General features: G+C 43.3%; 1 protein-coding gene across 5 annotated transcripts in view; it reads left to right on the top strand.

Annotated features, from left to right (window-relative positions):
• Positions 1 to 690, top strand: part of TSEN54 (tRNA splicing endonuclease subunit 54) — a 35,622-nt gene extending 34,932 nt beyond the window's left edge. For all 5 annotated transcript variants that reach the window (XM_083147999.1, XM_083147998.1, XM_083148000.1 and 2 more), the window contains one exon: positions 420 to 690. In XM_083147999.1, the coding sequence (XP_083004125.1) occupies positions 420 to 570 (151 nt within the window). In that variant the 3' untranslated portion in view covers positions 571 to 690. The remainder of the gene's footprint in view (positions 1 to 419) is intronic.
• The last annotated feature ends 18,877 nt before the right edge of the window (positions 691 to 19,567 follow it).

Genomic DNA, 19,567 nt, shown 5'->3' with positions numbered 1-19,567 from the left:
AATGTTCAAATAAAAACACACACCGAGAACGGTATAACTTTAATACATACACTAATTTAACACCAGCATACATTACCATTCCATGCTCCAGTGGTGACTCTCTGCTGTAGCCTCATCCCGCACTGACAGTGGGGGTGAGCCGGCTCCCCTTGCATTAATGACAGCGGGGATCCCCACTGTCATAGTGCTATAGAATCACCCTCCACTTTATCACTTGTTAAGGCTTAATACATTTAACCCATAATGACCTAAATTTACCACATGGGATACTTTAGCTATAGCATATCACTTAAAACTACACTTAACCTATATATTGTTTTCATATTGTTTGGCTAACAAAGATAACAACACAAATCTAACATCTGTCCCTTGTACGATACAGTATAACAAGTACTGATAACACCTGTTCTCTCCTGCAGCTTTGATGAGCAGATCCCTTTGCTGTGTACTCTGAAGAACCTGACCTATCAGAGTGGTGATGTCCCACTTGTATTTGCTGCAGTTGATTGTGGAGAAATAGCTTTTTATACCTTCAAAGACTTCCAACTGCCTGTAGATGTATACCCCTGAAGAAGACTGCTCTGATACATTGAACATGCTTTTTGGACACCTATATAAATGTTGAGGTTTTTTTTTTTTTACTGTACATATATTAAGATTTAAACACAAAATAAAGATGGTTTAATTCTTTTTTTTTTTTTTTTTTAACCTTATTTTTTTTTTTTTTTGGGGGGGAAAAAATACTTTCACTTTCTGAAGGAGTACTGTGGCTCAAATGTGATATCTCACAATAATATATAGGTTTTATATTAAAAACATAAGGCCTAATGTAATAGCATGCGGTTTGTAGGAGCACATATGTTGATAAACTGGCTTTCGTTATGTACTTTCACTATCCCTAGTGCCCTATATATCAGCAATAAGTTATCCAATAGAGTATTTAACAGCAGACAACATTAATGTCCTTTACTGCTGTGTATGATAGAAACCTATTTATTTTGTAAGGGGAAAGGGAAATGGTGGGCGGATCAATGCACAGGTGAAGAGTAATAAATGAAGATGGTACAAAACGATTAAATTCAAAAAAGGTCCACAATTCAAATATAATAAAGAGGTCTGTGGAGCAGATTCTCAACGGGTAAGTAGCGTGGAGGTGCACCCTAGAGAGTAAATATATGCATACAAGGGAAAGGAAGACTCTCTCTTTTATGGGGCACTCTTAGTTGATGATTACAAAGCTGTAATCTATTGAAACAATGGAAGAAGTATGGTACTAATATCGACAGTATTTGTTATAATGCAACACAAACTGACGGAAGGTATACATGCTAAAGGGTGTGATGATTGTTCCATATTCTGCATCAGGATAATATGCATGTAAACTATCTTTGCTAGAATTGTTCTGGATATTCGAAATTATCATTGTTTGAATTGTTCTAAATGCTTCCATGCAAAAAAACTCGCACTCTGATGTACAGTATAGTCAAAAAATGCCCAAAAAATGTCTGAATCTCTGCTGCCAGTTTAAATAGACATCAACTGTAATTGGAGCAACTTTTCTTTGTGACCTGGCGGCACAGACATGCTCAAAAGTGTGATGACTTATTCCGTATTCGGTATCATGACAATCTGCATGTAAAATATCTTTGCTAGAATTATTCTAAATATTCTAATTATCCTTGTTTGAATTGTTCCAAATACAACTTATTTCACTTTATTGGCAAACTTCGATGTAAGGCCTTCCTGAGCCTACACCTCTTTTTGTTCAGAATAGATATTACTAACACTCACAGGTAGCTACATTTGATAAATAGAATTTTTCTTATGGATACAATGTTTGAGAAAGATACTTAAACAGAGTTCAAGACAGTATCCACTACAGCAGACCCTTGAGTTGATATACTCTGAGAGCTGCCTTGCAAATCCACTTGCCCATTAGTTCCTGCCTACCTATAGTGTGGTGTGTTTCTGAACAAGGAGAATTTATGCCCACAGGGCACTTATCTACCGGTGTGATTCTATACATGTTTTATGTTTGTGTGTGAACGTACAATTTACGTCTCTTGTCTAGTACCAATTTTAACAATTACCTAATAAAAGCTAATTTTTTTTTTTTCATATTAAGTTTTATTGAATTTTTTCAAATAGAAGACAGGGGTTATTCATAGACAAAACTGCATAAAATACAATTGACATTTTTTAAGGGTGGAGGGGGGGGGGAGAGGGGTGGGGGGAAAGGGGAAGCATATTTAGGGAAGGTACAAGTACATAGTAGACTGTTCCATTCACATATTTCATAAACAGATACAGGTTGCTTATGGCTTATTCTGGAGTGGCATTATGGTAGTTATTGTGTAGAGGTTTTTGACGAGAACAGGAAGGACATCCCAAGGAAAACCCATCTAAAAGGGGAAACTGTTAGTCAGCCGGGGCTGGGGAGTGGAGAACTGAAATGTCGACTGTTGGGCTATGGCCCATCGGGAGGCCTATGGTCTCTCTGTACTCCGCCCATCTGCGCCACCTGCGGTGCGTAGAGGTCGCTTTGGGGGGGTTCAGTGCTCCCGCTGTTTCAAAAAGGAAATGTCTATGGATCTTATTAATGATCATTTGAAGGGATGGTGTCTCCGCCGACTTCCAAAGTTGGGCAATTGCGGCTTTGGTTGCTATCATTATGTGGCCCAATAGGTATGAGTCTCCCGGTAGGACCGTCTCCGGGGGGATGTGGAACAGAGCGGTCAGTGGGTTCCCAGGGATGTCCTGCCTGAGCACACCGGTGGTAAGCAGGAATACATCTCACCAAAGTGACTTCAGGACTGGGCATTCCCAGAATATGTGTAAGATATTCCCTCTCCCTCCACAATTCCTCCAGCATAACGGGGATACGGAGGGCCAGAATTTATGTAAACGGGCCGGTGTGAGGTATGCCCTGTGCATTAATTTGTAGTACATTTCTGCGTGGTTGACACATTTGGATATTTTAAAGCATGACTGGAATATCCGTCTCCAGACCTCCTCCGTAAATGTGTCTGGGAGGTCTCTCTCCCACTGGATTTGAGAGGGGAACCTCCTATTTGTACTTGGGACTGACATATAATTATACCATTTTGAGATACCCCCTTTTGGGCTGGTAGATTCAAAAAATGAATAAAAGCTAATTTTTAAGTTTACAATACTTTGGAAGGGATTCATCCACCCCATTTTCCTACGTGTCACTAGTACCTCTACCAACCTAATTCATTGACACTGTCCCCACGTCAGACTTTTCTCTGAGAGGTGGTGTAAAAATACATACCTTCCGTCAGTTTGTGTTGCATTATAACAAATACTGTCGATATTAGTACCATACTTCTTCCATTGTTTCAATAGATTACAGCTTTGTAATCATCAACTAAGAGTGCCCCATAAAAGAGAGAGTCTTCCTTTCCCTTGTATAAAGAAACCTATTTATGTTACATAGTAATGTCCATTTGTTTGACACCAATGCAGAGCCATGTCGTATCTCCCTATGTTACACGTGAAAACAAAGTGACTGTATGCCATAGATACATAGCAAATTAGCAAGGGGCTTACATACCACATAAATACACCGTAAGCAAACCAGTAACCACATCGGAAAGGCAACCAAAATCGCAAACAGATGGAGCATTGGTATAAAGGTGCATATACCGCAAAAACTGTCACGTCACACCAAATTCAGGCATCTACTTACCGGGTCCGGAAGCATCGGCAGGGAGACTGTCTGTGCAGAAAAGGCGACCATGGTGTGGGAGCTGCGGCCAATTCTGGGTCCCGCACGCCTTTCGATTATTAGTTCTCTGAATTGGGCAGTGGTCTGCTTCCTCTATAAAACAAAGTCAGGGAAACTGTCTCTCTGCGAAAGTATTGGTCCTCGCACCAGCTCCAGCCTTCTCAGTGTTTGCTACTATCCTGATTACTAGTTATAGACTTTGGCTCTTCTCTAGTCTAGACCAATCTTCTGCCTAATAATTCTGTATTGCATATCACGCAGCCTGAACTCGGACCTGCCTACGTTTGCTCCTTTCGGTACTTGTATTGATTCCCAGATTCTGATGTGGCTAGAGGACCATGAGAATTCCAGCGCCTCAAGCTGTTACCCTGTCAGGGTACAGCGGCTGCAAGAGGAGAACCTAAACAGAGGGCCGCGACTGGCATGTCTGTTGCAGCGAAGCCCAAATCCCGCTTGGAGGGTCACTGGAGAATTCCACCGACATGGTTAGATTCCGCACCTCTGTGTGAGCTCTTGCCGATCCCTGATTTGGAGTGTGAGAATTGTGACCATAACAAATTTTCTCTATTATCCATAAGGGATACTGGGGATACACTTAGTAATATGGGGTATAGATGGGGTCCAAAGGAGCCTGTGCACATAAAACTTAAAGCGGGGTATGCTGGCTCCTCCCCTCTATGGCCCCCTCCCACAGTTCAGTCTAGGTAGAACTGTGCCCGAATGGGGAAGACTTTAGAGAAGGAAACTTAAGATACAAGTGGTGAGACAAATGAATCCACACATCATTCATAACTGAAAACCACTTGCGAGACAAGTTTCAACTCCACCTGCAGACTGGCGAACACTGAGGAGGGCTCCCAGTGTCCCTTATGTACTCCGAGAAAAGAATTAACAGTGATCAATCAAAAGGCCACATGCAGGGTAAGTACTGCAATATAGATATCAGTTAGATGGACCCAAATCTAAAGGGGCGATTATTGCAAATATCACTGGAAATATGGTCACTAAGCGACCATACTGCCAGTGATGGGAGTGTGCACCGGCGATAAATCACGCTCCCGTTTTCAGCCCCTGAATGGTCGCTGGTCGGAGGGGCATGCTCCTCCGACCAGCGTCTTCCACTGCCTCTTCTCCCGGCAGTGTGACATTTTCATCTGCGACCATCTGTGGTTGCTGATGAAAACAGGACACTGAGCAATATGACTGCTGAGCAATATATTGCCAATGATCATATTGCCCTGTGTGTACGCACCTTTATTCTCTCTGCACGTTACATCAGCCCCAACTGCAGTGCACATGGTTTTGTCAATTAACAAACCAAATGTGCTTTGTGAGTGAATCTGAATTACCCCATAGGAGTGGGTTATGAAGTTAAGGTTGCACAGTATCAAGTGAGTTTGGGGAATCTTGCATATAAATTCATGTTTCATGCAATGTTTTTATTTTATTATGTTAGTGTTTAATATGTTGCCCTCTAGTCCACTCTCTCCTTTTTTTCCCATTACCACAATGCTCCCATGTAAGCATTCTAGCCCAAACAAAATGTAGCTTTTTTTCTCCAAATGCTTATCCTTTTAGTTTATTCTTATCCTCCACTTACTTCCCAGTGTGCACATTAGAATGCCCAGAAAATGCCAGCGGCACACCGGCAAATGCCCGCAGGGTGTCGGTCACCCTGTGAATGGCGAAGGAAGGCTAGCCATCTGGTGGACGGTTTGCACATGTGCACAGCATACTGTGCTCATGCGTGGCTGTTTGATAATCGGACGGGCTGCGAATTCTCTACAATTTGCAAGCCCTAAAAATATATCAGTGTCTCAGCACATGTCTACTGTAACACTGCTCTCATAGGTGTTGCTTTCACAATTGCTGTGAAAGTATTTTTAATTATTAACAGACTGCCTAGGTTCACTTACTAGTACCTGGCTGTCAAATGTCATGTCTTAAAAAAATATGTTGATAAGTGTGCTGACTTGGGTACAATTAATTGCACTTTAAGTTATTTCTGCATAAAGTTTCCTTCTTTTATAGTTAATGTGTTACACCAGGGGTTCCCAATCTTTTTTGATTCACGGCACCCTAGACAATCAGAATTTTTTTCACGGCACCTCTAGGTCCCCATAAAATTAAGTAGATTGGGTTTATATGCGATTCTTAGCGGCAGTTATGTGGTAAAGGGCAGGATTTGCTTCTGTTTGTACACATTCTATGATTGGCAGCCACCAGCACTGGTTTTGCTCATAAATAATTAACCATTAATAATTTGAGTTGGTCCTGGACCACCAACCCGCGGCACCCCTGCATGTGTCCCGAGGCACCCCAGGGAGCCGCGGCACACAGTTTGGGAACCACTGTGTTACACAATAGATTAGGGCAATAAAAATACAAATAATCGAAGAAAGGAAAGTAGAAGACCGTGTATAATAATGCATGTAACAACTGTGTACTCTTATGATAGCACATCAATCTAGTACTTTCATTATTGGTATACTTTATGCTGCATTTACAGTACAGTGTAAATAGAAAGATGACCAGCGCTCAGGCTTTAAGTTGTGATCAGCACATTGCCGGTGGGGTAGCGTGGATGGTGTGCCCAGTGTAGAATGGGTGTATCCTGTAACACTGAAAGTATGACAGAGTAATATGGATAAAATAGGTGTTTATTACACTTTATAACATGGGTGTATTAATTCCATACAAGCATGTGGGGTGTATAGGGTGGGGAGGGGGGCCCTCGTGGAGGGATGCGGGAAAGGCAGGTGGTGGCTGCAAGAGCCTAAGTCCAAAGTCACAGAGGGGTGCTGGAGTCAGAGCACACACTGCTTCACCTCCTGCGGTGAACGCGGTCCGTGTGCTCTGGAAAGGAATGTACTGTGGAAATGAAACAGTCAAACAGTTCTCAGCTCTGGTGCTGCAGGATGAATGTGATGTTCCAATGGGTCAAAGCAAGTGTCCAGGTGTCACCCAGATATTAGAGCGTCCTCTACCTGTTCCCAGCGGTGCACCTCACACTTACCTGATACCCGATGGTGTCCTCGGTCCTGCCGTCCCACGTCGCGCTGATTGTGCTGTGCTGTATCCTGCTGGTGTCTGCACAGCCGTGCAGATGCACCAGTGTAGAGGCCGCGTCGCTTCCACAGAGTGTCCAACGCGTTTCAACCCAGCACAGAACATTCATCCTTCAAAAAGACCCCAGAGGGGTTGAAACGCGTTGGTCACCACTTTCCCGCATACAGCCGTCTCCTCCTCACCGGGAGTTGAGCCCGTGTTAAGCTGGCCATACATCAGAAAGATCGATCTTAAGATCGATTGCGCTCACGATTGTGTACAATTTCCCTTGAAATCCCCAGCAGTCCTTGGTGGTTTTTGGACACACAATCTACTCACAATCCATCATACAATCAGTCATACAATCCATCTGCTGCATGATTGTGCACACAAGATGTGCACACAATCTGCATACAATCGATCATACAATCAGTCATACAATCCATCTTATGATTTATTGTATGATTGTGTACACAAGATGTGCACACAATCTGCATACAATCCATCTTACAATCGATTGTGATTGTATGATTGGGTACAATATCTTTCTGATGTATGGCCACCTTTACTCCAGTGACCCCCAGCACCTGGTGAACGCACATCAGCGGGACCCGGAAGTGCTTCAGTCTCTATGGAAGCCACGCGGCCTCTACACTGGCTGTGCAGACATCAGCAGGATATGGCACAGCACAATCAGCGCGATGTGGGACGGCAGGACCGAGGACACCATTGGGTATCAGGTAAGTGTGAGGTGCACCGCTGGGAACAGGTAGAGGATGCTCTAATATCTGGGCGACACCTGGACACTTGCTTTGACCCATTGGAACATCACATTCATCCTGCAGCACCAGAGCTGAGAACTGTTTGACTGTTTCATTTCCACAGTACATTCCATTCCAGAGCACACGGACCGCGTTCACCGCAGGAGGTGAAGCAGTGTGTGCTCTGACTCCAGCACCCCTCCGTGACTTTGGACTTAGGCTCTTGCAGTCACCACCTGCCTTTCCCGCATCCCTCCACGAGGGCCCCCTTCCCCACCCTATACACCCCACATGCTTGTATGGAATTAATACACCCATGTTATAAAGTGTAATAAACACCTATTTTATCCATATTACTCTGTCATACTTTCAGTGTTACAGGATACACCCATTCTACACTGGGCACACCATCCACGCTACCCCACCAGCAATGTGCTGATCTCAACTTAAAGCCTGAGCGCTGGTCATCTTTCTATTTACAGTTTCCCCTGGGTTTGGACATACCAGACTTAGCAGCCGGCACCGAGGTAGAGCGCCCATCTCCCATTTTTCCCCCCATACAGTACAGTGTGTCAGCATGGTTTTCTTCTTTCACACAGCTACTGTCTTTGCACTAGTGGACTATAGGTATATGGTCACTAGGTCGACATGCATGAAGGTCAACATATCAGAAGGACCACATTGGTTAGGTCAACACATGCATTAGGTCGACATGGCGAAGGTCGACAGGCCAATGGGGTTTTTCACTTTTACTTTTAGCTGACGTGCCGACAGGCAGTATTTCATGGCCTACCATTCACTAGGGTGTGGTGGGAGAATAAAAGTGTGCTGAGGTACCATGCCTGAAGCATGGCGAGCGCAGCGGTGCTACGTTAAGGTGTCCATGTTGACTGTCAACATTTTGGTAAAAAATAAAAATGTTTACCTTTTGACTGCCGACCTTCCTCATGTCGACCTAATGACTCTAAGTACTTGTGTATTATCTGGGCGCCCAATTTTTTCATTGCACGTTAAAAAATCTCGTTGCATCGCATACAATCATATCACATGCGATGTGATGCGATAGGACCCGGTTTTTAATCGTACAGGCACCCAGATGCCTGATTCCTATGTTAAATGCCCCCCCCCCCCCGACCTGATTTTTTATTTGACACCCATCCTGATGGGTGATTACTATGTTAAATGGCCCCCCATTGTTAACGCCACCCCACTATCAACGGCAACCCGAAGCGAGGGGACGCGTATTACTTTACATGTATTCCTCGTCCCCTCGCGGGGCTCGCTGTGCTCGCCACACTATATAAAATCAACTCCACGCCGACGTGGATAGTGGGGGTATGAAAAGGTCGGAGGACGCGTACCACCGCCCCTCGCGGGCTCGCTGCGCTCACCACGCTTCGTGGTTGCCGTTGATAGTGGGGTGGCGTGTACTATGTTAAATGGCCCCCCATTGTTAACGCCACCCCACTATCAACAGCAACCCGAAGCGTTGCGAGCGCAGCGGTACTCGTCTTCCGACCTTTTCATACCCCCACTATCCACATCGGTGTGGAGTTGATTTTATATAGTGTGGCGAGCGCAGCGAGCCACCGAGCCCGAACATTGATTACATTGATTATAACTAATTTCAATTGGTCCTGGACCACCAAACTGAGGCACCCCTACAAGGGTCCCACAGCTCCAGTTTTGGAACCACTGGCCAAGATGTGTCTCCTATATGGGCTTCTTTTGGAGAAAAGTTTCAAGAAGTAGATAAGTGATTATTATTTTGGAGCAATTTGTACTCTGTATACAGTTTAATCACTTACATTTTTTGGGGGTTTTCACCGAATAAAATTATCTTGTTTGCAGAAAATTAGATAAGAAAGGTTTACCTTAATTTTCTTGTTAATTATTTGTATCATAACCCCCCTCAATATATAGGGCCGAATTACCAATTTTTGACAGAAATCAGGGTTACTGAATTTCTATTTCAGCTGGTTTGCCCGAAAACAATGCTAGTTCTTTGAGAAGAGTGCTAAAATAATTTGGGTATGGTTGGCAATACAGAATAAAAAGAAAACCAAATACAAGTTGGGTATCCCTTATCCAAAATGCTCGGTACCAGAAGAATTATGGATAATGGATTATTCCGTATTTTCGAATATTTTTTATATTTCAATGCGGTATCTTGCATTGATGTTGTATAAACACATCGCACACATGAAATACACACATATATTTTATTTGTGCATAAAACAAAGTTTGTGCACTACCTTAGGCACTGACTTTGAATGGCAAGCAATCATTTTCTTGCACATATTTAGTGCCAGTTATATATCATGTCCCCAGTAGTGCCAGTTACGGATGTCCCCAGTAGTGCTTTTAGAAAAAAAAAAAAATTATATATATATATATATATATATATATATATAGTTATCAAAATAATTTGGATAATTGATACTTAACCTGTAATGCATTTCTGCTGTACATACTTTTTAAAAACATGTGACAAACACATAACTGTATAGTATTTCCTAAATAAGTGTAAGTAGATGTGCATAACAAATATATTATATATGGTACTTGTCTGTTTAGAAAGCTATGTGTTGTATTTGTGATAGCAGTACTTCTTTCAGTGGGTATAGTATTTGATTCAGGGAAAATTACTTTTTTTCTCCCAGGAAAGCGCAATATTTATATACAAAAGTAAGGTACATAATAGTGTGACTCTGTAAAAATAACAGGGAAACTGTGGTGTTATTATAAAATGCCAAACTGCATAACAGAATAAATAAAAACATTTGCTCATCTGTGTTTAATTTGGGTCTTCATCAGACATATTCAGGGATGATATCATCTACATCCAGGCTCAGAAGGGAGACAAAACATTTTCTCACTCTGCAGTGCATTTTAAAACACAATTTTATTTACAAAAATACAAATGATACTTACGCTCTGTTTTGTTTTTCATATTGTATCTGATTTACTGGAAATTGCTCCAAAAGCCTGCACCTGCTTCTAATCTAGAATTTCTCCACAATATCCAAGATAGTCCAGGGTGTAAGTCCAGTGTGCTGATTTGCAATGCGAGGTACAGTAGGTTAGCAGTGACCCAGATAGGCACTACTTGTTTTCTGTTTACTTAGGGCAGCGGTTCTCAAAAACCTGACCCCAAAGTGGGTCCCGACCTTCTCAGCATGGGGTCGCGACTCCATGTTGCTGACCATCAGGCTGATGACTTTTCTAATCTCAGTCAGAGATTCAAGGAGTCTGAAAAATCTATTGAACTGTCTGTTATTTTAGACTCCCATCATTTTGTGCCTCCACAATGCTGCCATGTATGTGCTGTCTGCTGACGGGATTGGTCCTAAATCCTGACCGCCAAAATTCCGACAAGGGGGGGACATGGATCGCCCCCCCCCTTGCGGCCTTGCTAAATGGATGCAATTTCTACAAAAGCACATGGATTGGCGAGTAATTCACCATTCCATTTGTTTTTAGACTGTGCCCAATTTTCTGACCTAAAACGGCAAAAAGTGTTATACTTAATTGACACCATAATCGATATCCCATAACACTTGATAGAGCATCTGGGACCAATGTAGTTCTGGAAATATACAGATTCTGTATCTGTACAGTATACATCTTGAGATATTGCAGTCTTCTGTATCTGCAGAATATACATTTACATACTGCACCTGTTGTAGGTGAAAAAATGTATGCCTCCTTTTAGATGTACATACTGTATTCTTATGTGCTGGTCTGTATGTAAAGAATTTGTGTGAATATAACCACCATGTTTCAACCAATAAGAATAGATGTGATCAGAATACCTTTGATTCTATATTCTCAGACTTGTGAGTTGTCATTTTCTGAGCATGCTCAGTGTAAATTCACACAAAATGCACTTTGAAAATATGTACATTAAACTCGGCATCTCTGTACCTATCTTGTAGTAAAGCACTTCCCACATTACTACTCCCTGAAACTGATGCCAGTGTGAAGCACAATACCAAGCCACGCCTAAGCTCTAAGACAACATATTATTCACCTTCCACATTCTTCTTTTGTTTATGTTAAGTTCCATAACGATCATTGCCATGATAATTAAATGGGTGCCATGAGCTGACGTTTTTATTTAAGCAAATCTCCTGACACTAAAAAAGTAAGATACTGTGGCATACCTCCCAAATGTCCTGCTTTCTGCGGGAACATCCATTTTTTATACATCCTATGTATAGGCCACACCCCATTTCCGCTAGGCCACGTCCCAAACTGGGCACGACTACATAGAAACATAGAATTTGACGGCAGGTAAGAACCATTTGGCCCATCTAGTCTGACCCTTTTTTTACCCTTCAGGTAATCTCAACCCTTTTTAATCCTTATTTCTTTGTAAGGATATTCATATGCCTATCCCAAGCATGTTTAAATTGTTCTACTGTCTTAGCCTCTACCACCTTTGATGGGAGGCTATTCCACTTATCCACTACCCTTTCTGTGAAGTAATTCTTTCTAACATTTCCCCTGAACCTACCTCCCTCCAGTTTCAGTGCATGTCCTCGTGTTTTATTACTTCCTTTCCTTTGAAGAAAATTTCCCTCCTGTACTATGTTAAAACCCTTGATATATTTGAAGATTTCTATCATGTCCCCCCTTTCCCTTCTCTGCTCCAAACTATACATATTAAGATCTTTTAGTCTATCCAGGTAAGTTTTGTGATGTAGGCCATGCACCATTTTAGTTGCCCTTTTTTGTACACTCTCCAATTTATTTATTTCCTTCTGAAGATATGGTCTCCAGAACTGGACACAGTATTCCAGATGAGGCCGTACCAATGACCTATAAAGTGGCATTATTACGTCTTTTTTCTGCTACTGATTCCTCTCCCTATGCAACCAAGCATCTGACTAGCCTTCCTCATTGCTTTGCTACATTGTTTTCCTGCCTTTAAGTCACTTGAAATAGTGACTCCTAGATCTCTTTCCTCCTCAGTAGTTTCCATTATAGTACCATTGGGGCAGATGTATCAACCAGCGTTAAGTGCAAAAATGCACTTAACGCTGGTTAACTGGGGGGGATTACGTCTATCCCTAATGTATTACTAGCGCACCTAACGTGCGCTAGTGACAGCCCGCTGAGTTACGCTCAGCGGGGCTGTCCCTGCAATCCCCCCCCAGGGATTAACGGCCGAGGCGATGTATTAACAGCCTTCAAGGCGTTAATTCGCCCCGGCCGCTTCGCCAGCTCAGGGCTAGCGTTGTCCTATCCCCCACTATGGGGACAACGCTAGCCCTGCGTCTGGCTTGGGCTGCGCTGGAGATCTTGCGGTTTTAGTGAGATCTCGCGCATGCCCAGTAAGCCGGGCAGGGGGGGGGGCGACGGCGAGTGCGCATGTGCGGGGCGGCGAGGGAGCCGATAAGGAGAGCCGTTAACGCTGGGGATAACGGCTCTCCTTATCGGCATGGGGGATGTTAATACATCTCCCCATAACGAGTGCCCGCTTCTCCTCGTTATGCAGGAGAAGCGGGACTCGTTATTTCCCAAACGTTAAAAGGACAATGATACATCTGCCCCATTGATACTATATTGAGCCTTTGGGTTTTTGAGTCCCAAGTGCATAATTTTGCATTTTTAAGCATTAAACTGTAGTTGCCATCAGTCATTTGATTTACCCCTCCTGGTGTGTCTACTCTGTTGCATATCTTTGTGTCATCTGCAAAAAGGCATACTTTCCCTTCAATACCTTTTCCCTTCATTACCTACGGCGCATAAGCGCCTCCCTCCTCAAAGTTGGGAGGTATGCCGTGGTGAGATGTATGAAGCAGTGATAAGGGACGAGAAGCCAATCCCTTTTTAAACCCAGCCTGTAACTTAACATTCATGAGCTGATTGGCCGGTGATAAAGTACCAGGCACTTTATCACTTCTCCTCCCTTATTACTGCTTAATCCACATAGATGTGCACACAAGGGGTGCCCAGGCACTCCCTTATGACCTGCACTCCCCCCGCTGTTGCCGCCTTCTCCAGCCTGCAACCTACAGGCTTCCCGGCTGGCTATTTTATACATGCCTATGCAGGGCGCCTGGTGTGCAAGTGCTGGTTTGCACCCTGCACCTGCACTCTTCTCCGGCCCGGTTTAAGCTGCCTCACAAACTGGGAGCAGTCGGGGAGAAGGGGCCGGGTATCCAGAGTCTGCTGGGTGCATCGGGTCTGAGATGTAGTACAGGCGCTCTTTCCCACTGCAGTGCAAGCAGCATCACTCACATCCTCCCTGCAGGCTGGTGATGGGGCTCTGTCCTCCCAGGGCAGTGAGCAGGGAGGTGCAGTCATTTGTGTCATTCAGTCTCCCTGCTGCCTGCCTCTATCTGCTGCCTTTTCGGCCATCTCAGCCAGGCTGTAAATCCATCCAAGATTAATTCTTGCAATCCAAAATCAAGCAAGCCAAAGTAGCCCAATACACAATAAAGCAAAGGTAAAGGTACAGGGATCTTACATTGTATGTGGTGGTCAATGTTGGACTGACCCACAGGGCTATAGGGGAAATCCCCGATGGGCCCCACTGTCTGGGGGCCTACCTCTTCCTCTAGGGATCAGACTATGCACCTGATTAATTACAGATTATATATGTTACCTTATATTATTCTGGTACATTATTGTGCATGCACTAGCAGTATTTACTATTATTTACCATACTTACTCTCTAATGGTTAGCCAAACCTCTGTGAAAGCTGGCCACACCCCCTCTGAAGACTAGCCACACCCCTACACATGGGCAACAAGCACTTAATTTCAGGGTGGGCCCTTTACACCCCAGTCCGACACTGGTGGGTGGGGAGGAAAGAGGAGGGGTCTCAAGATATAAAGATTTAGGATGGGGTGATAGGCATAAAGCTACAAAAGGGGGTGGAGGTGATAGAGATTGATATAGATGACAGGGGGTGATATGTGTTATAATGTGTGATGGGCATTACAGTGTTGGGCATTATGTGTACTGGGAATTATGGTGTGTGGTATAATGTGTAATAGACATTATGGTGTGTGGTATAATGTGTAATAGGCATTACAGTGTGTGTGACATTATCTGTAAATGCCATTATATTGTGTGGCATTATGTTTAAATGGTATTATGGTGTGTGGCAGTATGTTTAATGGACATTACATTGTGTGGCATAATAATTATGTGTAATGGGCATTACGGTGTGTGGCATTATGTGTAATGGGTATTACAGTGTGGCATTATGTTTAATGTAGTGTCCATTCTATCAACCGCCATCTTTGAAAACCCATGCAGTTCCTCTTCCCTGCCTGGGGTGTCGCTGTCTGCTGTGGTGTTTCTAGCACAGGTCTGGTTTGCATATCAGTCCTGATATACAGACCACACTGTGCTAGAAGCACTACAGCAAACAGTGATACCCCAGGCAGGGAAAACTGCATGGGTTTTCAAAGATGGCGGGTGCTAGAATTAACACTATTTAATGGACATTATGGTTTGTGACATTATGTATAACAGGCATTACGGTGTGTGGCATTATGTGTAGTGGGCAATTCAGTGTAAATTTCTGCAAAGCGCCTTTGGCAAACACAGGCCCCATTGTTAGTGTATCTCTGTGTGGGGGAATGATTTATTCTGAAGCCTATATACATAAATAAGTCACTTTCTATTTAGTTTGCATTGATGCCCAGTAGGCGGTGATAGACAAGCCCAGAAGGTGGTGATAGACACACCCAGTAGGTGGTGATAGACACGCCCAGTAGGTGGTGATAGACATACCCAGTAGGTGGTGATAGACATGCCCCTCCAATGGTGAACCCCTTAATGAAATCTGCGCATGCCTATGTTTATACATCTACCCCTGTGTGCCTTAGTGTTGTACTGATGGGGTGTGGTATAGGGTTCCGACAGTCATTAGCCCGACGCTGGGATCCTGACTGGCCGGACTCAGACAGGATGGAGAGCGCAACAAAGCCCCGTGGACCCCCACGAGGGAGAATGGCTGTCGGGAACCCATCTGTCGGTGTGTTAACAGTCGGGATCCCGACATCGGGTAAATGAATGTCGGGACCCCGTCCAGCACCCGTACTGATGATAGATAGTGCATGTGCAAAAATGTGCAAGCTCCCCCTAACATTTCCATTTTCTATCTGGAACCATGATTAGTAGGAGCATGACCTAAGCAGTTTGGGAAATGTGGATGGGACATAGAAGGGTAGGATGTACATAGAGCCTGATTCAGAGATGGAGGAAAAGCTGATTTTCCACACTGCTGAGAGATTTTTGTCCGACTGCGCCTTTATCAACATGCCACTGTGACTAGCAGTGATGATTTATTCTCAAAGTTATTGACAGGAACGGATCATTTGGGGAAAGAAATAGGCAGTGGCTGAAAAAAATGCAGGTGGTTCATAGATGTTTCCAGGGGGTGTAGCTGACATCCGGTGTGAGTTCTTACATACTGAAAAATGGCACCTATATCATTACTGCCATGTCCAATCTGCATATCCATAGGTCTACCTTTAAGCCTGATGTTCCTTCCTCTTGTGTATTGTGTATAGCATGCAAATGTACAGTACAAAAGTTTTAGGCAGGTGTGGAAAATATGCTTCAGAGTAATAGTTTAATTTTTATCTAGTAACAGCTGGGACAGATTAATGCTTGTGGGGTACCTGGACAGCTAAATTATGGAGGCCTCCTCCAATATGGCTCTTACACTGGCTCCCATAACTCCTGCCATCAATATGGCCACAGGTCATCCCAGAAGTACCGGCTGTACGTTTTGTCACTGTACTGAAGCAGAATAAATTTGGAGACAATCAGACACCTGCCTGACGCATGATGAATAAATACCTACCTTTATTTTTTAGCATTGAGGATACAATTTATCCTGACCGAATCCCACTCCATTTGCTGAAATGCAGCCCAAACTTGTAAGGAAACTCCACCATGCTTCACTGTTACCTCTTTATTGTACTGCTCTCCAACTGGCAGGGCAGGGGGGCATGAAAGTAGGCAACAAGACACACAAAATGTACCCTTGCCACGCTTCAGTCCTTGGGGCTCATTACGTTTCGCTTCTCTCACCACTTACTAGAAGGAATGGCATGGAGAAATACATTTTTGTTCCACCATCCTTGATGCTGCCACTGATATATGGTATGTTCCATTGTTCACGTGGTCAAAACTACATCCAGTACAGATTAACTAGCCGCTCCTCTACTGCACCATGCAACTTCCTGTGTAGATCAGGAAGCAGGTGTTACAGCTAGCGGCTAGTGTGACACAGTCGCTCTTTCCCAGCAATCCACTAGCCTCCTGTCTTTTCACAAAGACAAAGCTGCTATCAGGGGCTGGGCAAGGCAAGAGGAGTAATACTAAAAGAGCAATACAGGTACAACAATGCATTGGATGTAATAATTAAGATACACACGGAATGTAGTTGTGCCCAAAATACCCAATACCGCACAGTACTAGGTGCATCAATGCACAGGTTGGAATACAAATAGATATGCCACTAGAAGAAGAAGCCAGTTGCAACAATGCACAATATGGTATTACGAGTAGGCCCGCTCAAAGCAAAAGCTTTAAAAGCTAGTCTGCTACCCTACAGCGTTAAAGCAGATAGTGATGGTAAACATGAGGCCACACTCCTTTTTGGGAGCCTCAATTCACTTTCAGCGATTTAGATTTGAGTGGGGTGTGTTCAAACTGAAATCTAAATTGCAGTGTACAAATAAAGCTGTTGGCTACATGTAAAAACAGCCAGTATTTAACCTGCACTGCAGAGAAATAATATGCATTTATTTGCTCCCCTTGTATAGCAACATGGTTTGTTCCAGACACAAAATGACTCACCTTTTTGCTTTACTGAATCTTGCCCTACAGATGGAGCCCCTCTCTTTCATTCTCAGTGCTCGCCAGAACCTCACCGCGTGTGCGTCTCACACGCACATGCATCCCAGTCACTCGGCAGCTGGGCGGTGTGACCCTGCCAGTCTCCACTTCAGGGAGACGGGCAGGGTTAGGGGAGGGTTCGAGGCTGTGGTGGGGACCGGCGATGGTGGTGGGGGAGGCGGCGGTGTGCGCGGGAGTGTCTAGCGCATATGCACCCCCCTTCCAACGACTGCAGATGGAATTGCCAGCCCCTGCAAAGAAGAGGCCGGCTCTATCTGTATATACACTACGTATCTTGCTTTGTAAATATATCTCTCATGCCAGGAAATCTACCTCCGAAGATGCAGACCCTGGGCTCACTACTCCCTAAAAATGGAGGCATTTGGCCATTCACATCAGTCCCTGCCCCAATGGAGGTTACAATTTATATTCCCAATCACAGGTACACGCACACATACACACAAGGGTTCATTTTGTTGGGGCCAATTAACATACCAGTATATTTTTGGATTGTGAGAGGAAAGTGGAGCACCCAGAGAGGTCTATGAGTGATAGATCGAGAGCAGTAAATCTACTAAGATGAGAGTTCTATTGCAGATGTAATGTTGCCCATAGCAACCAATAAGATTCTTCTTATTTATTTAGCACCTTTTAGAAGATAATAAAAGTTATATTCTATAGTTCTAAGTTTCTTACCTGATTTCTTTGAGAAAGGCGCTGAGAGCGCAGAGCAGGTGGGGAAACGCATCAGGACACAATATCTTTTGGAAATCACATACCATCTAACCATCAGCATATACCTACAGTGGACGGCACCAATATCCATAAAATCCTAAACTCCAGATGAAGTTGCATGACCCAGGTAATTCAGCACCAGCAACTGGGAGATCTGTGATTTAACACTCCGTGTCAACACCTAAGGTACTGTTTATATAATGTCTGGCTAGACATAAAAAAATGAATATTCAGCCCAAAACACATGCTTTTATCGGAACTAATAATTTTATTAACATCTTCATGAATCAGCAGTGCACAGTGCAATATCCCAGCTAATCATATGCTTGCTTATATTAACAACACTGCTATACTACCATTGTATAAAGGCGCTATTAACTCTGCATGCCTTGGGGAACCATTAGGTTTAATATTGTTACTCTGTTTATTGTTTCATGTCTTTTATTCCACAGTGAATTATTAAGGCCTCATTGTGACATTGGGCCTTATTCTAGTTCACTCTTTCTGACAAAATCCTTCTTAGATGGACAAAACCATGTGCACTGCAGGTGGGGCAGATGTTACTTGTGCAGAGAGAATTAGATTCGGGTGGGGTTTTACTTCAAAGTGAGATCTATATTGCAGTCTAAAAATAAAGCAGCCAGTATTTACCCTGCACAGAAACAAAATAACTCACCCAAATCTAATTATCTCTGCACGAGTAACATCTGCCCCCCTGCAGTGCACATGGTTTTGTCCATCTAAGAAGGATTTTGTCAGAAAGAGTGAACTAGAATAAGGCCCATTATGCTTTCACTTAATTATCCTGATTTTTAATTATTAATAAATGTTTTTATTGTTTAATCTAACTTCAACCTTTGCGCAGTTTTGATATGTTTTGTTTTATCTATTAAAGAGAAGATTTAAGAAACCATTAATAAATAAATAAATAATGTTGCTACCAATCAGATTCTATCTATCTATCTATCTTAGTAAATTTACCCCACAGTGTCTAGGTAGTCAATAAGTCGACAACAAAAGGTTGACATATGTTGACCATATCAACATTTTGAATGTCAATCTAGACACTGCAGATCTATCAATCCACAACCCCCAGAGAAACCCCACGTGAACATATATACAAACTCCACACAGAGCAATTTTGGGAATCAAACCCATGACGTTAGTGCTGTGAGGCAATAATGCTAACCATTGCACCATCTATTCAAATCTTTAATATTTTAATTTGTCTTCCATCACACATATACTAGAAGCGCTTTGAATGGACTTTTCAGTTATGCTTGTACAGCAACTGAAGTAATGTATGCTCAGAAAACACATATTTTGTTCTCCTGAAGTCATGCATTTATGTAAACAGGTGGAAGTTCTGCAGCAACATTCATATGGTTTGGATTTAAATAC

This window comes from Crinia signifera, chromosome 6 (assembly GCF_055691185.1).
Source record: "Crinia signifera chromosome 6, ASM5569118v1, whole genome shotgun sequence".
NCBI lineage: Eukaryota > Metazoa > Chordata > Amphibia > Anura > Myobatrachidae > Crinia > Crinia signifera.
This window is presented reverse-complemented; position numbering and strand designations above follow the sequence as displayed.